The sequence below is a fragment of the Gorilla gorilla genome, chromosome 1 (assembly GCF_029281585.2).
Source record: "Gorilla gorilla gorilla isolate KB3781 chromosome 1, NHGRI_mGorGor1-v2.1_pri, whole genome shotgun sequence".
Taxonomy (NCBI): domain Eukaryota; kingdom Metazoa; phylum Chordata; class Mammalia; order Primates; family Hominidae; genus Gorilla; species Gorilla gorilla.
Genome location: NC_073224.2, coordinates 71549936 through 71567224, shown reverse-complemented (window position 1 = coordinate 71567224; position 17289 = coordinate 71549936). Strand labels below are relative to the sequence as shown.

At 38.0% G+C, this 17289-nt stretch overlaps 1 protein-coding gene across 21 annotated transcripts in view; it reads left to right on the top strand.

The window, feature by feature from the left end:
- The window catches only part of SWT1 (SWT1 RNA endoribonuclease homolog), a 135524-nt gene that overhangs the window by 39543 nt on the left and 78692 nt on the right, over positions 1-17289 (top strand). For all 21 annotated transcript variants that reach the window (XM_063710066.1, XM_063710059.1, XM_031013055.3 and 18 more), the window contains 3 exons: positions 6075-6220; positions 8117-8280; positions 10049-10187. In XM_063710066.1, the coding sequence (XP_063566136.1) occupies positions 6075-6220; positions 8117-8280; positions 10049-10187 (449 nt within the window). The remainder of the gene's footprint in view (positions 1-6074; positions 6221-8116; positions 8281-10048; positions 10188-17289) is intronic.

Here is a 17289-nt window from a genome sequence, read left to right as displayed (position 1 = left end):
TTTGGGCATTGTGGCCATTTTCACAATACTGATTCTTCCTATCCATGAGCATGGAATGTTTTTCCATTTGTTTGTGTCCTCTCTTATTTCCTTGAGCAGTGGTTTGTAGTTATTCTTAAAGAGGTCCTTCGCATCCCTTGTAAGTTGTATTCCTAGGTATTTTATTGTCTTTGTAGCAATTGTGAATGGGAGTTCACTCATGATTTGATTTGCTGTTTGTCGTTTATTGGTGTATAGGAATGCTTGTGATTTTTGCACAATTGATTTTGTATCCTGAGACTTTAGAAAATATTTATATATTTAGAAAATATGCCATCATGTCATCTGCAAATAGAGACAATTTGAATTCTTCTCTTCGTATTTGAGTACCCTTTATTTCTTTCTGTTGTCTGATTGCCCTGGCCAGAACTTCCCATACTATGTTGAATAGGAGTGGAGAGAGAGGGCATCCTTGTTTTGTGCCGGTTTTCAAAGGCAATGCTTCCAGCTTTTGCCCATTCAGTGTGGTATTGGCTGTGGGTTTGTCATAAATAGCTCTTAATATTTTGAGATACATTCCATCTCAAACTCGTTCCGCCGAGTTAATTGAGAGTTTTTAGCATGAAGGGGTGTTGAATTTTACTGAAGGCCTTTTCTGCATCTATTGAGATAATCATGTGGTTTTTGTCATTGGTTCTGTTTATGTGATGGATTACATCGATTGATTTGCATATGTTGAAGCAGCCTTGCGTCCCAGGGATGAAGCTGACTTGATCGTGGTGGATAAGCTTTTTGATGTGCTGCTGGATTCGGTTTGCTCGTATTTTATTGAGGATTTTTGCATTGATGTTCATCAGGGATATTTGTCTGAAATTTTCTTTTTTGTTGCGTCTCTGCCAGGTTTTGGTATCAGGATGATGCTGGCCTCATGCGTTAGGGAGGAGTCCCTCTTTTTCTATTGTTTGTAATAGTTTCAGAAGGAATGGTGCCAGCTTCTCTTTGTTCCTCTAGTAGAATTTGGCTGTGAATCCATCTGGTCCTGGACTTTTTTGGTTGGTAGGCTATTAATTGCTGCCTCAATTTCAGAACTTGTTGTTGGTCTATTCAGGGATTCAGCTTCTTCCTGATTTAGACTTGGGAGGGTGTATGTGTCCAGGAATTTCTCCATTTTTTCTAGATTTTCTAGTTTATTTGCGTAAAGGTGTTTATAGTATTCTCTGATGGTAGTTTGTATTTCTGTGGGACGGGTGGTGATATCCCCTTTATCATTTTTTTATTGTCTCTCTTTTCTTCTTTATTAGTCTGGCTAGCAGTCTATTTTGTTGATCTTTCAAAAAGCCAGCTCCTGGATTCATTGAGTTTTTGAAGGGTTTTTTGTGTCTCTATCTCCTTCAGTTCTGCTGTGATCTTAGTTATTTCTTTTCTTCTGCTAGCTTTTGAATTTGTTTGCTCTTGTTTCTCTACGTCTTTTAATTGTGATGTTAGGGTGTCAATTTTAGATCTTTCCTGCTTTCTCTTGTGTGCTTTTAGTGCTATAAATTTCCCCTAAACACTGCTTTAGCTGTGTCCCAGAGATTCTGTAACATTGTGTCTTTGTTCTCACTGGTTTCAAAGAGCTTATTTATTTCTGCCTTCATTTCATTATTTACCTGGTAGTCATTCAGGAGCAGGTTGTTCAGTTTCCATGACGTTGTGTGGTTTTGAGTGAGTTTCTTAATCCTGAGTTCTAATTTGATTGCACTGTGGTCTGAGAGACTTGTTTATTATGATTTACATTCTTTTGCATTTGCTGAGGAGTGTTTTACTTCAAATTATGTGGTCAGTTTTAGAATAAGTGCGATGTGCTGAGAAGAATGTATGTTCTGTTGATTTGGGGTGGAGAGTTCTGTCTATTAGGTCCACCTGTTCCGGAGCTGAGTTCAAGTCCTGGATATCCTTGTTACTTTTCTGTCTTGTTGATCTGTCTAATATTGACAGTGGGGTGTTAAAGTCTCCCACTATTATTGTGTTGGGAGTCTAAGTCTCTTTGTAGGTCTCTAAGAACTTGCTTTATGAATCTGCTGCTCCTGTATTGGGTGCATATATATTTAGGAAATTTAGCTCTTCTTGTTGCATTGATTCTTTACCATTAAGTAATGCCTTTCTTTGTCTCTTTTGATCTCTGTTTAAAGTCTGTTTTATCAGAGACTAGGATTGCAACCCCTGTTTTTTTTTTTCTTTCCATTTGCTTTGTAAATATTCCTCCATCCCTTTATTTTGAGCCTATGTGTGTCTTTTCACATGAAATGGGGCTCCTGAATACAGCACACTGATGGGTCTTGACTCTTTATCCAATTTGCTAGTCTGTGTCTTTTAATTGGGGCATTTAGCTCGTTTACATTTTTTTTTTTTTTTTTGAGACGAGTCTTGCTCTGTCATCCAGCCTGGAGTACAGTGGTGAGATCTCAGCTCACTGCAGCCTCCACGTCCTGGGTTCATGCGATTCTCCTGCCTCAGCCTCCTGAGTAGCTGGGATTACAGGCACACACCACCACGCCTGGCTAATTTTTGTATTTTTAGTAGAGACAGTATTTCACCATGTTGGTCAGGCTGGTCTGGAACTCCTGGCCTTGTGATCCATCCACCTTGGCCTCCCAAAGTGCTGGGATTACAGGCATGAGCCACCATGCCTGGCCTAGCCCATTTACATTTAAGGTTAATATTGTTATGTGTGAATTTGATTCTGTCATTATGATGCTAGCTGGTTATTATGCCCATTAGTTGATGCAGTTTCTTCATAGTGTAGATGGTCTTTACAATTTGCTATGTTTTTGCAGTGGCTGGTACTGGTTGTTCCTTTCCATATTTAGTGCTTCCTTCAGGACCCCTTGTAAGGGAGGCCTGGTGGTGACAGAATCTCACAGCATTTGCTTGTCTGTAAAGGATTTTATTCCTCCTTCCCTTATGAAGCTTAGTATGCCTGGATATGAAAGTCTGGGTTGAAAATTCTTTAAGATTGTTGAATATTGGCCCCCACTCTCTTCTGGCTTGTAGGGTTTCTGCTGAGAGATCTGCTGTTAGTCTGATGGGCTTCCCTTTGTGGGTAACCTGACTTTTCTCTCTGACTGCCTTTAACATTTTTTCCTCCATTTCAACCTTGGTGAATGTGACGATTATGTGTCTTGGGGTTGCTCTTCTTGAGGAGTATCTTTGTGGTGGTCTCTGTATTTTCTGAATTTGAATGTTGGTCTGTCTTGCTAGGCTGGGGAAGTTCTCCTGGATAGTATCCTGAAGAGTATTTTCCAACTTGGTTCCATTCTCCCTGTCATTTTCAAGTACACCAATCAAATGTAGGTTTGGTCTTTTCACATAGTTCCATATTTCCTGGAGGCTTTGTTTGTTCCTTTTTATTCTTTTTTCTCTAATCTTGTCTTAAGGGTTCATTTCATTAAGTTGATCTTCAGTTTGTGATATCCTTTCTTCCGCTTGATCGGTTTGGCTGTTAATACTTGTGTATGCTTTACGAAGTTCTTGTGCTGTTTTTTTCAGCTCCATTAGGTCATTTATCTTTTTCTCTGAATTGGTTATTATAGTTAGCAATTCCTCTAACCTGTTTTTTCAAGGTTCTTAGCTTCCGTGCATTGAGTTAGAACATGCTCCTTTAGCTCAGAGGAGTTTGCTATTACTCACCTTCTGAAGCCTACTTCTGTCAATTCATGAACTCATTCTGTGTCTAGTTTTTTTCTCTTGTTGGTGAGGAGTTGTGATCCTTTGGAGGAGAAAAGGCGTTGTGGTTTTGGAATTTTCAGCCTTTTTGAGCTGGTTTTTCCTCATCTTCATGGATTTATCTACCTTTGTTCTTTGATGTTGGTGACCTTCAGATAGGGTTTCTGTGTGGATGCCATTTTTGTTGATGTTGATGCTACTCCTTTCTGTTTGTTGGTTTTCCTTCTAACAGTCAGACCCCTCTGCTGCAGGTCTGCTGGAGTTTGCTGGAGGTCCACTCCAGACCTTGTTTGCCTGGGTATCACCAGCAGAGGCTGCAGAACAGCAAAGATTGCTGCCTGTTCCTTCCTCTGGAAGCTTTGTCCCAGAGGGGCACCCGCCAGATGCCAGCTGGAGCTCTCCTGTATGAGGTGTCTGTCAACCCCTGTTGGGAGGTGTCTCTTAGTTAGGGGCACGAGGTTCAAGGACCCACTTGAGGAGGCAGTCTATCTCTTAGCAGAGCTCGAGCGCTGTGCTGGGAGATCCACTGCTCTCTTCAGAGCCGGCAGGCAGGAACGTTTAAGTCTGCTGAAGCTGTGCCCACAGCCACAGCTTCCCCCAGGTGCTCTGTCCCAGGGAGATAGGAGTTTTATCTACAAGCTCCTGAGTGGGGCTGCTGCCTTTCTTTCAGAGGTGCCCTGCCCAGAGAGGAGGAATCTAGAGAGGTAATTTGGCTACAGCGGCTTTGGGGCACTGCGGTGGGCTTTGCCGAGTCTAAACTTTCTGGGGGCTTTGTTTACACTGTGAGGGTAAAACTGCCTACTCAAGCTTCAGTAATGGCGGATGCCCCTCCCCCCACCAAATTCCAGCGTCCTAGGTTGACTTCAGACTGCTGTGCTGGCAGCAAGAATTTCAAGCCAGTGGATCTTAGCTTGCTAGGCTTCGTGAGGCTGAGATCCACGGAGCTAGACCACTTGGCTCCATGGCTTCAGTGCCCACTTCCAGAGGAGTGAATGGTTCTGTCTCGCTGGTGTTCAGGCGCCACTGGGATATGAAAAAAACCTCCTGCAGCTAGCTCAGTGTCTGCCTAAATGGCCGCCCAGTTTTGTGCTTGAAACCCAGGGCCCTAGTGATGTAGGCACCCGAGGGAATCTCCTGGTCTGCGGGTTGTGAAGACCATGGGAAAAGTATAGTGTCTGGGCCGGAGTGCACCGTTCCTCAGGGCACAGTCCCTCACAGCTTCCCTTGGCTAGGGGAGGGAGTTCCCTGACCTCTTGCACTTCCTGGGTGGGTGGATGCCCCACTCTGCTTCAGCTTGCCCTCTGAGGGCTGCACCCTTTGTCTAACCAGTCCCAATGAGATGAGTCGGGTACCTCAGTTGGAAATGCAGAAATCACCTGCCTTCTGCATTGATCTCGCTGGGAGCTGCAGACTGGAGCTGTTCCTATTCAGCCATCTTGCCAGCTGCCAACCTAGAGCACTCTCTCCCTTAACTTTCCAGCTGCCCTGGTCAACCTTGAACATGGTTCTTTGACATTTCACGCCACTAATACTTGTCACACTTGATGAATTGGGAAATGCCCTCCGGTAAAAAAAGACTTGTAGTTCTCGCTATGCATTTTCTGTGTCTTCAGGGTAGACTCCCACTCCAGCTTCTGCCTACATTCTGTTGCTTTCTAGTGTCTTCAAATAGTTAATATATTTTTTTTTTTGGTTTAGATTTTATAATTCTCATTCGTAGTAGGGTTAGTGTGACCAAACTACTCTGCCATTAACAGAAGCTGGAAGCCTACTGGCCTCCAAAACAATTTAATAAACACAGATATGACCATGTCATTTTCCCACTGAAGCCCTTAAGTTTCCTGTTTTTTAATGCCCTTGTCGTTCTCTGTAACCTCATAAACTGGTCTCATGCACTATGTTCTAATCATATTGGCTTCTTTCAGCAAACTGCAAGTTTGTGCTATTTGTCTTATGCTTAATCTGAGTAAATTTGTACTTGTCTGCCTACTGTAAATTATTTCTCATACATAGCTCTCTGTTTATTTCTCTTTGGATAATCACATTCCTGTATTCAAATCCAGCTCCCACTTACTGGGTATAACTTTGGACAAGTTACTTAACTTTACACCTCAATTCCCCGTCTGTGAAATGGGGGTAAAGTTAATACTACTCCTACCTCAGAAGTTTGTTGTGAGGATTAAATAGATTTATATATATATATATATAAAGCACTTTAGAATGGTGCCTAGTACCCAAAGCTCATATTTTTAAAATAAAGTTGTTATTCTTTCTTAAGGTATAGGCTGAGAATCACCTGCCTCTGACTAGATCTCATGTGTTTTGATTTGCCATGTGGTTTACCTTATAAAAAATATTTTTTCCTCCTAATCCCAACCTCCCAACCTTAGGGATGATAGAAACTTAAGAAACAAAGGCCTAATAAGTGGTGTGAAGTCACTCAGTAAAGAAGAATTGAGTGCAGAGTTATTACACTTATCTCTGAACACAGATGTGTGTCATCAGCCTTGTATTCCTAAGCAACAGTTGAAAGCAGGTAGTATTTTTACTATAAATAATTAGAGATATATCTTATTTTATACACTAAGATTATTTATAACATTAGAATCAATAGTAAATTTTTATTTTGTACATTTAAAATAACATCGTTTGAAATACTTGCTGGCATGTAAGTCATTGAATAAATGGAAGTTATGATGGTAATCCAAAAGAAAACATAATTAACATTATTACCTTCTATATGTACTTTTACAAATTAATTTGATGTTTTTGTCTGCACGCTTACATACATTTTTACATTATAATCACTGTGTACATGCTAATTTGTACCTTGCAGAGTGTACCTGTATTTTTCACCTTCATTTTCTTCAAGTGAAACAAGAGTATTCCTTTTAAATTAATAGCAGTTATAGGAGATATTTAGTTGACATAGAGATAATTTTTTAGTTTCTTTTTTAAGTTGGCTTTCTATTTATAACCTTCTATTAATATGATAAAAACTCAGCTAGCAATAGAGAAACTTGTTGGAATCTAGTAATAGTTTTCTTTTTAAAAATTTTAAACTAATAATCAAGAAGTAACAGGCCGGGTGTGCTGGCTTATCCCAGCACTTTGGGAGGCCGAGGCGGGTGGATCACCTGAGGAGTTCGAGACCAGCCTGGCCAGCATAGGGAAACCCTGTCTGTACTAAAAATACGAAAAAATTTGCCGGGCGTGGTGGCGGGCGCCTGTAATCCCAGCTACTCGGGAGGCTGAGGCAGGAGAATTGCTTGAACCCGAGAGGTGGAGGTTGCAGTGAGCCGAGATTGTGCCATCGTACTCCAGCCTGGGCAACAAGAGCAAAACTCCGTCTCAGAAAAAAAAAAAAAAAAAGTAAGGACAATACTATTATTTCATTTTTTTTCACCAGAATAATCTGTTCTGTAGCTTGATATTTGAAGAAATATTATATTAAACCTGACATTATTTATAAGTACATCCCACCTTTCCCCTCTTTGGGGAAAATGATTATTGAAGTCTCTAATATATGTGTATTTTATATATAATTGTGAAAATAGTCATATATACATATATACTACTTATTTACCCTTTTTGGAAATAACGTTTTTGTCATAATATTCAAAATGGCCTTTGAAGGAATAACAGGATATTCTAGTTTACAGTTTTTCAAGGGTAGTGTGCCTTTAGCTTGTCCACTTTGTAGAGATAAGCCACTTAATATTTTTAATTTTGCCATAAGAAAATTACAGTTGTTTTCAAGTATCTAAAAAGTAATGTTAATGAAATGATATCACTTAAAATAATAAAAGCTCCTTTTAAAGGAGGAGGGCATGAAGGTAGTTAAGCTGGAAATTTATTGATGTGGGCTGAGTTTAGAAAAATATTCCGTTTTTGCCAGCTACTCGGGGTGCTGAGGCAGGAGAATCTCTTGAACTCAGGAGGCAGAGGTTTCAGTGAGCCAAGATCACGCCACTGCATCCAGCCTGGGCGACAGAGCGAGACTCCGTCTCAAAACAAAAAAAAAAGAAAAATATTCCATTTTTGGAAAAAAACCCATTTTGATCCATAGTTCTTGGTTTTTTGTTGTGAATAAATCCAAGGCATTCTTGTAACTCTCTTTGGAAAATAATAAAATTAAATTGTAGTTGAAATATCACATACATTTCTTACATTTTTATTTGAGTAAAAATATTATTTAATTGCCTGTTAAAAAGATAAAACATGTGTTAAAGTAATATATTTATGTTGCATCTAAAGCAACTATAATAGAGATACATGTTTCTAAATCGTTTTGAAAATAAAATATTGGTTTGTTTTATATATAATTAAAATATATACATAAAATGTTTACTGTTTATGGCAATATACTAATTATATGTATAATAATTACTGTTAGCATTCTAAATAAAGTCTGTAACTATTTGTTTTAAAGAAACAACACCCTTGAAAGAGAGCTCTAAGGAGGAATCTACAAATTCTGGACTGTCCATTCTGCTTGAGAGCATTGTATCTGATCTTGAAAAATCTCTTGGAACAGGTTTATCTTCAATATTAGAAACAGAAATGAAAATTGCTTTTGGAAACCTTTGGATGGAGGTGATTAGTTGAACTCTATTAGTTGAAAATTTCTTTTTTATTGCTGAAGATTTGTTATCTTAAGAAATATTACTTGTATAAAATGCATACGCTTCATTGAATAATCTGTATCATGTTACATTTTTCTTCAAGTTTTTGAAATAGTTTTTTGACAGTTAAATGATGGACATTTCTTAATGGTTAGGAATATATGTTATTCTTTTTTTTGAGCAAACAGATATTTATTTTGTATCTGCTGTGTGTCAGATGCACTGTCCCATGGTGCTTAAATTGAATGAAAAAAAACTTGTCTATTTAATTTGAGTCAAAATGTCTAATATAAGGAATCTCTCTAGCAATATGTATTCAGAAAAAGAAGTATATATTTTTGCTTGTGCCATGTAAATGTAAGAATCAGAGTATAAGTTGATTGTATTAGTAAGATATTTTGAATTTTCTTTGGATTCACACCTTTTTGACAATCAGTAAAACTCTAATAATAATGGTTTCAAAAGTTCAGTGTTTTTTGTTTTGTTTTGTTTTGTTTTGAGACGGTGTCTCACTCTTGTTGTCCAGGCTTGAGTGCAATGGCATGATCTTGGCTCACTGCAACCTCCGCCTCCCAGATTCAAGTGATTCTCCTGCCTCAGCCCCCCAAGCAGCTGGGATTACAGGCATGTGACATCACGCCCAGCTAATTTTTTTGTATTTTTATTAGAGACGAGGTTTCACCATGTTGGTCAGGATGGTCTTGAACTCCTGACCTCAAGTGATCCTTCTGTCTCAGCCTCCCATAGTGCTGGGATTACAGGTGTGAGCATTTATAGCTAGGAGAAACATGATTTTGCATCAATCATAGCTTGTATCTATTCCAGCTGTTCAGTGAGATTCTAATATTTGCCAGAATGGTGCATTTGCTACTTGATTATATTGACAAAGTTGAACCAAAATGATGACGAATCATCAGAAGATACTAGGAGTGTTGATATCTCATAGTAGAGATAAGGAAAGTAATTGTATATATGTGAGTGATTCAGAAAAGGAAGTGCTGACATCTTATAGAATTAAATGATCAATGTTTTTAATAGGCATGTCTTTGCAAGAGTGTAACAAGTGACAGTTGTCACTGACATCTTTTTTCTTCTCTTTTTTTTTGAGATGGAGTTTGGCTGGAGTGCAGTCGTGTGATCTCAGCTCACTGCAACCTCCTCCTTCCGGTTTCAAGCTATTCTCCTGTCTCAACCTCCCAAGTAGCTGGGAATACAGGTGTCTGCCACCAGGCCCAGCTAATCTTTGCATTTTTAGTAGCTGTGGGGTTTCACCATGTTGGCCAGGCTGGTCTCGAACTCCTGACCTTGTGATACGCCCACGTCGGCCTCCCAAAGAGATAGGATTACAGGCGTGAGCCACCGAACATCTTTTTTCTATGCGGATTTTCACCCAGTTACATGAAATAATTAGATTAATTTTCTTATAGCGATGACTGCGTTGACAAGTAGATTGAAGGACCTTAGCTGATAAAACTATGTTTCCTCTGATTAGATGTATGTTTTTCTTTTTTGCACAGTTTCTGAAACTATTAAGATTAATACTAACATGAGTTTTACAAAAGCAATTTGCAATGGAATTAGCATTTTAATGTTATGATTGACTTTACATCTTTTAATTTAAAAAGAATCCAACTAATTATATTTTGCTCCAAATATATGTAGGAATTCCTAAATAGGTACTTTTTAATAATTGGAATAATAAATCTAGAGATGTTAATTTTTTTCTACATACTCTTTAGATCCTGTACCTGAAACCACCATGGACTCTACTACATTTACTACAGTGCTTTAAAAAACATTGGTTGGCTGTATTTGGATTAGTTATGGAAAAGAACTTGCTTTTAACTATTGAGAGCCTATACAAAAATCTCCGTAAAGGTATGAATCTTTTATTTTTCTCTTTAGCAGTGTTGTATTAAGTCAGACTAGCAGATATATTTCCTGGGATGTGAAGATAAATTAATGAAGAATTTGTTAATTAGTTCTTAATCATTTATACTTCTAATTTATAAAGGTATTTGTGGAAACTGGATGAACAGATGCAGCTCATAGAGCTATGTATTTGTGGAAACTGGATGAATAGATGCAGCTCATAGAGTTTGTGACTGTAAATGGTATTGTTGATATTTCAAAATATTGTGAATATATAATTTTTGATGATGTCTACTTTGAAAACTTTTAAAACCATGTTTTACATTCTGTTCAGATACACCAATAGAATTAATTAGACTTTTTTCGTTTCTTACAGTGTTTAACACAAACTTTGAGCACATTTCATGTACTAATTTTCAGAATAGTGTGTCAAGGTTTCTATTTAAACTATATGGATAAGGAACAGGAAACCTTTGGCTTTGGTGTATAGTGAATTTTAGAACTGGAAGAGACCACAGTGAACAACTTAGTTGGTTTTTAAACTATATTGAACAGAACTTTTGGCTTCTTGAAGTGCCTCTGCTGCCACAGATGGGTGATGGAAAGATTGAAGGGGAGCCCAGTAGGTGGTGCCTTTGGCCCTCAACCCCAACTTTAGCCAGAGCAGCTTTTAAAAATTTCTTTATGGAGATTCTATATAGGACTTGGAAAAAAGTTTATCTGCTGTGAGGAAAAAAATGTGAGAAAAACTGATCTAATGTTATTAAAGCCTATATTTTATGATCAAGTAAACTAGTCTTGAAACAGTAAGTGACTTGTTCAAATAACTAGATTTGTCTTGTTATGCCTTTAAAAGGCAAAGAGTGGGCATGGTGGCTCATGCCTGTAATCTCAGCACTTTGGGAGGCCAAGGTGGGTGAATTGCTTGACCCCAGGAGTTCAAGGCCAGCCTGGGCAACATGGCAAAACTCCCTTTCTACAAAAAATACAAAAGTTAGTCAGGTGTGTGGTGCATGCCTGTAGACCCAGCTACTTGGGAGGCTGAGGTGGGAGGATCATCTGAGCCTGAGAGGTAGAGGTTGCAGTGAGCCAAGATGGTGCCACTGCACTCCGGCCTGGGCAACAGAATGAGACCCTGTCTCAAAAAAACATATATATAATATAAATAAGCAAAGTGTGATTATTATTAAAGGTTCAGTTGGTACTTTGCTTTTTTCAAACTCCTCATATGAAGTGATGTGTTTATTATTTCATATATTAATTATATCCAGCGTACTTCTGAAGCATAACTGTGATGGCTTCTAACAACCTGAGTACAAGAGGGCCGTTAAATAATTAAATTATTAAAGGCACCAAGGCCAGATAATGAAGAATAGGAGATGATTAATCATGAATCATATGCAAATCATTATTGCAGCACTTGAGCCCGGATTCTAACCTTAAAATCTTCATAGAAGCTAGGACAAAAAGGAAAAAAATTGCATATTCTATGATAGGTGTACCTTATTCTCTGTCTTTTCCTTGAAGTGTAAACTCTTTGAAAATGAGTTGTTCTCAGAGGAGTAAAGGGTAGAATAGTTATTACCAGAGGATGGGGAAGGTGCAGTGGTAGGGGATGATAAGAGATTGAGCAATATAAAAAGCTACAGTTAGATAGGAGGAATAAGTTCTGGTGTTCTGCTGCATTGTAGGATGACTAGAATTAACAGTTACATATTGTGTATTTCAAAATAGCTGTAAGAGAATATTCCTATCACAAAGAAATGATAAATGCTTAAGGTCATAGATATGCTAATTACCCTGATTTAATTGTTACACAATTTATACATATGTCAAAACATCACATTGTACTCCATAAATATGTACAATTATTATGTGTCAACCATAAATAAAGTAAGTCAATAAATAAATATTTCCCCTAGGGGATTTAAAGCACCTAGTCATTTCCTTATGTCTCATCCATGTTAGATGTTCGATGAATATCTTTTTTTTTTTTTTTGATCTCCTAACATGATGCATTTACTCAGGAGTAAGGAAAAAGGATTCTAATCTAGGATGCATAGCTATGGCAAGCCACAGGTGCACCTGAAGAAGAGAGAGTAAGGGAAAGCTTTTATTGGGAGAAAGAAGTTCATACAAGCTGCTTAAAAACAGAGTTTATTGGTGCCTGAGGCTCAAAGCCAGAGTTGGCATTAGTTCATTGGTGGAGACACTGTTACTGGGCAAAAGTTTTTTCAAGAGCGTCTTATCTGAACTGCTGTAGTCCTAAAGAATGTCTAGTGATAAACCCGGTTTAGAAATATGTGCATACATGCAAGACGTGGATCATGAAAAGCATGAGATGCATGAAGGACATGGAGGAATTTCTTGTGGGATTCTTTAAAGAAAATCCTTGAGACTGTTGTTATCTCAGAAATGCAAGCATGAGCTCCCCTCCTTCGTGCTATCCTGGCTCCAATTTCTTATTTATTTATTTATTTATTATTATACGTTAAGCTCTGGGGTACATGTGCAGAACGTCCAGGTCTGTTACATAGGTATACACGTTCCATGGGGGTTTGCTGCACCTATCAACCCATCATCTACATTAGGTATTTCTCCTAATGCTATTCTCTAGTCCCCCACCCCCTGACAGGCCCCAGTGTGTGATGTTCCCCTCCCTGTGTCCATGTGTTCTCATTGTTCAGCTCCCACATATGAGTGAGAACATGTGGTGTTTGGTTTTCTGTTCTTGTGTTAGTTTGCTGAGAATGATGGTTTCCACTTTCATCCATGTCCCTGCAAAGGAGATGAATTCATCCTTTTTTATGGCTGCATAGTATTCCATGGTGTATATGTGCCACATTTTCTTTATCCACTCTATCATTGAAGGGCATTTGGGTTGGTTCCAAGTCTTTGCTATTGTGAACAGTGCCGCAGTAAACATACATGTGCATATGTCTTTATGGTAGAATGATTTATAATCCTTTGGGTATATACCCAGTAATGGGATTGCTGGGTCAAATGATATTTCTAGTTCTAGATCCTTGAGGAATCACCACACTGTCTTCCACAATGGTTGAACTAATTAACACTCCCACCAACAGTGTAAAAGCATTCCTATTTCTCCACATCCTCTCCAGCATCTGTTGTTTCTTGACTTTTTAATGATCGCCATTCTAACTGGTATGAGATGGTATCTCATTGTGCTTTTGATTTGCATTTCTCTAATGACCATTGATGATGAGCTTTCTTTCATATGTTTGTTGGCTGCATAAATGTCTTCTTTTGAGAAGTGTCTGTTCATATCCCTCGCCCACTTTTTGATGGAGTTGTTTTTTTCTTGTAAATCTATTTAAGTTCTTTGTTGATTCTGGATATTAGCTGTTTGTCAGATCGATAGATTGCAAAAATTTTCTCCCATTCTGTAGGTTGCCTTTTCACTCTGATGATAGTTTCTTTTGTTGTGCAGAAGCACTTTAGTTTAATTAGATCCCATTTGTCAATTTTGGCTTTTGCTGCCATTACTTTTGGTGTTTTAGTCATGAAGTCTTTGCTCATGCCTATGCCCTGAATGGTATTGCCTAGGTTTTCTTCTAGGGTTTTTATGGTTTTAGGTGTTATGTTTACATCTTTAATTCATCTTGAGTTAATTTTTGTATAAGGTGTAAGGAAGGGATCCAGTTTCAGCTTTCTGCATATGGCTAGCCAGTTTTCCTAACACCATTTACTTGGACAAAATTCAACAGCCCTTCAAGCTAAAAACTCTCAAGAAACTAGGTATTGATGGAACGTATCTCAAAATAAATAAATAGCTCTTAAGCTGTGTATGACAAACCCACAGCCAATATCATACTGAATGGGCAAAAGATGGAAGCATTCCCTTTGAAAACCAGCACAGGACAAGGATGCCCTCTTTCACCACTCGTATTGAACATAGTATTGGAAGTTCTGGCCGGGGCAGTCAGACAAGAGAAATAAATAAAGTGTATTCAGTTAGGAAAAGGGGAAGTCAAATTGTCTCTGTTGCAGATGACATGATCGATATTTAGAAAACCCCATCATCTCATCCCAAAATCTCCTTAAGCTGATAAGCAACTTCAGCAAAGTCTCAGGATACAAAATCAATGTGCAAAAATCACAAGCATTCCAATAAACCAAGAACAGACAGAGAGCCAAATCATGCGTGAACTCCCATTCACAATTGCTACAAAGACAATAAAATACCTAGGAATACAACTTAAAAGGGATGTGAAGGTCCTCTTCAAGAACTACAAACCGCTGCTCAAGGAAGTAAGAGAGGACACAAACAAATGGAAAAACATTCCATGCTCATGGATAGGAAGAATCAATATAGTGAAAATGGCCATACTGCCCAAAGTAATTTATAGATTCAGTGCTATCCTCATCAAGCTACCATTGACTTTCTTCACAGAATTGGAAAAAAATACTTTAAATTTCGTATGGAACCAAAAAAGAGCCCACATAGCCAAGACAATCCTAAGCAAAATGAACAAAACTGGAAGCATCACACTGCCTGACTTCAAACTATACTACAAGGCTACAGTAACAAAAACAGCATGGTACTGGTACTAAAACAGATATATAGACCAGTGGAACTGAACAGAGACCTCAGAAATAACACCACACATCTACAACCATCCAAATATCTATTTTTATAAGTTACCAATTTTTTAAGGAACGGCACTTTCCTGTCATTGCCTTCAGTTGTAGAAGTTGTTTATTAGGGATATGATTATATGAAGGACATGGAACAACATATTGGACATCTCTCCAAAGCAGTTTTATAAACAACAGGTGCTGGAGAGGATGTGGAGAAATAGGAACACTTTTACACTGTTGGTGGGACTGTAAACTAGTTCAACCATTGTGGAAGTCAGTGTGACGATTCCTCAGGGTTCTAGAACTAGAAATACCATTTGACCCAGCCATCCCATTACTGGGTATATAACCAAAGGACTATAAATCATGCTGCTATAAAGACACATGCACACGTATGTTTATTGTGGCACTATTCACAATAGCAAAGACTTGGAACCAACCCAAATGTCCAACAACGATAGACTGGATTAAGAAAATGTGGCACATATACACCATGGAATACTATGCAGCCATAAAACATGATGAGTTCATGTCCTTTGTAGGGACATGGATGAAAGTGGAAACCATCATTCTCAGCAAACTATTGCAAGGACAAAAAACCAAACACTACATGTTCTCACTCATAGGTGGGAATTGAACAATGAGAACACATGGACACAGGAAGGGGAACATCACACTCCAGGGACTGTTGTGGGGTGGGGGGAGGGGGGAGGGATAGCATTAGGAGATATACCTAATGTTAAATGATGAGTTAATGGGTGCAGCACACCAACATGGCACATATATACATATGTAACAAACCTGCACATTGTGCACATGTACCCTAAAACTGAAAGTGTAATAATAAAATAAAAAAAAAAAGCATGTAGAATCTTTTTTCATATCTTTTACCAGGGTCATAATTTAGTTGATCTTTTAAAAGAGAAAGTCCGTAAACTATGTGTGATCTCAAAGTTAGTGTAAAAAATGAGGTGTCTAGTTGCCATCTTCCATCTGTTTTTCCTGTCAGGGGGGTCTGCTCTTAGACGCAGCTGAGAGGTGGTAGGTGGCAGCTCTAACTGCCATTAAGGAGAGAAGTGAAGATGTGATGACTGTATCTTCTGCTGAAAAATCAGTTTTGTGATCATTATAGTTTATTGGTCTTTGATTTCGAAGAATCTGATGCCTAACGTTTAATGAGTTATGAAGAATATGTCATGGGATTATAAAAGTACCTCTTGCCAGGAGTTCATTGCCAGCGTGGCCAACATGGTGAAACCCTGTCTTTACTAAAAATCCAAAAAAAATAGCTGGGTGTGGTGGTGGGTGCCTATAATCCCAGCTACTCGGGAGGCTGAGGGAGGAGAATCACTTGAACCTGGGAGGTGGAGGTTGCAGTGAGCCGAGATTGCGCCATTGCACTCCAGCCTGGGCAACAAGAGTGAAACTCTGTCTCAAAAAAAAAAATAAAAAAATACTTCTTGCTGTAAGATAATTTTGAATGAGAAAAATCACAGTTTATGTTCTTGTGTACTATCTTTTAATACTACCTTCAGCTGTTGAATTATATATTTGTTTAACTTGAGAATAGCACGCATGTATCCTTAGATTAGTTCATAGAAAATTGTGTGGAAAATGACTAGTAACTTTTATGACTTTGTTACCCATATTAGCTTTAAATAATTATTGGCCTTATATAAGCATTAGACTATTTCATTCATGTAGATTTCTTTTTTTGTTGTGTCTGTATACTGGATTTATTATTGTTATTACCCTTTTCCTCATAATCTTAGGAACTTTTGTAAGACAGAAATAAAATGATTAATTCATATATGTAAGCCTCATTAAACATACGTTACATTGGAAAAGCACCCTTAAAAGAAGTTGTGTCCAATTATATCTTCCTCAGGGGATTTACGTAGTTCATCACATCTACAGTCTGTCCTGTGTGTAGCATCTCTCATTACCCACAGGAATTTAAACTAGTCATTGGCTTTAAAAAGAAATGAAAGTTTTCCTGTAAGGAAATACATTGGCTTGCTTTATTATTATTTTTTATATTTTTGGATAAAGGAGAAGCCAGAGGCTTGGCTACAACCATTACATTAGATTAGAGTTTCTGAATATTGTGGAATTAATTATTAAGATATAGGTTTTATTTCACTTGACCCTTCAGGATTTCACAAGCAAGTTCTTGTGTAAGTGATACAGAGGAACTCCTTATTGTTTTTTAAACTCATAGTGCCGTTGAACAGCCATGCTGATATTTCAGAATGCAATAGAGTCTCTGAAACTGTGAACATTAAAACAAAAAGTAAACAACAGTATAGCATGGTTATTTTGAAAACTGTTAGGTAGCATTCTGCTTTAATAATGGAAATAATTTTTTCTGTTCTGAGTTTTATGATATTAGTTACTTAATTTTATTGTTTATAACTTTTGAAATTTTTGAAATTATTGTCACCAGCTTTCCCAACTAGTTTGAGAAGTTAATGTAATTAGTTTTAGTTCCTTGAGATAAAATTGT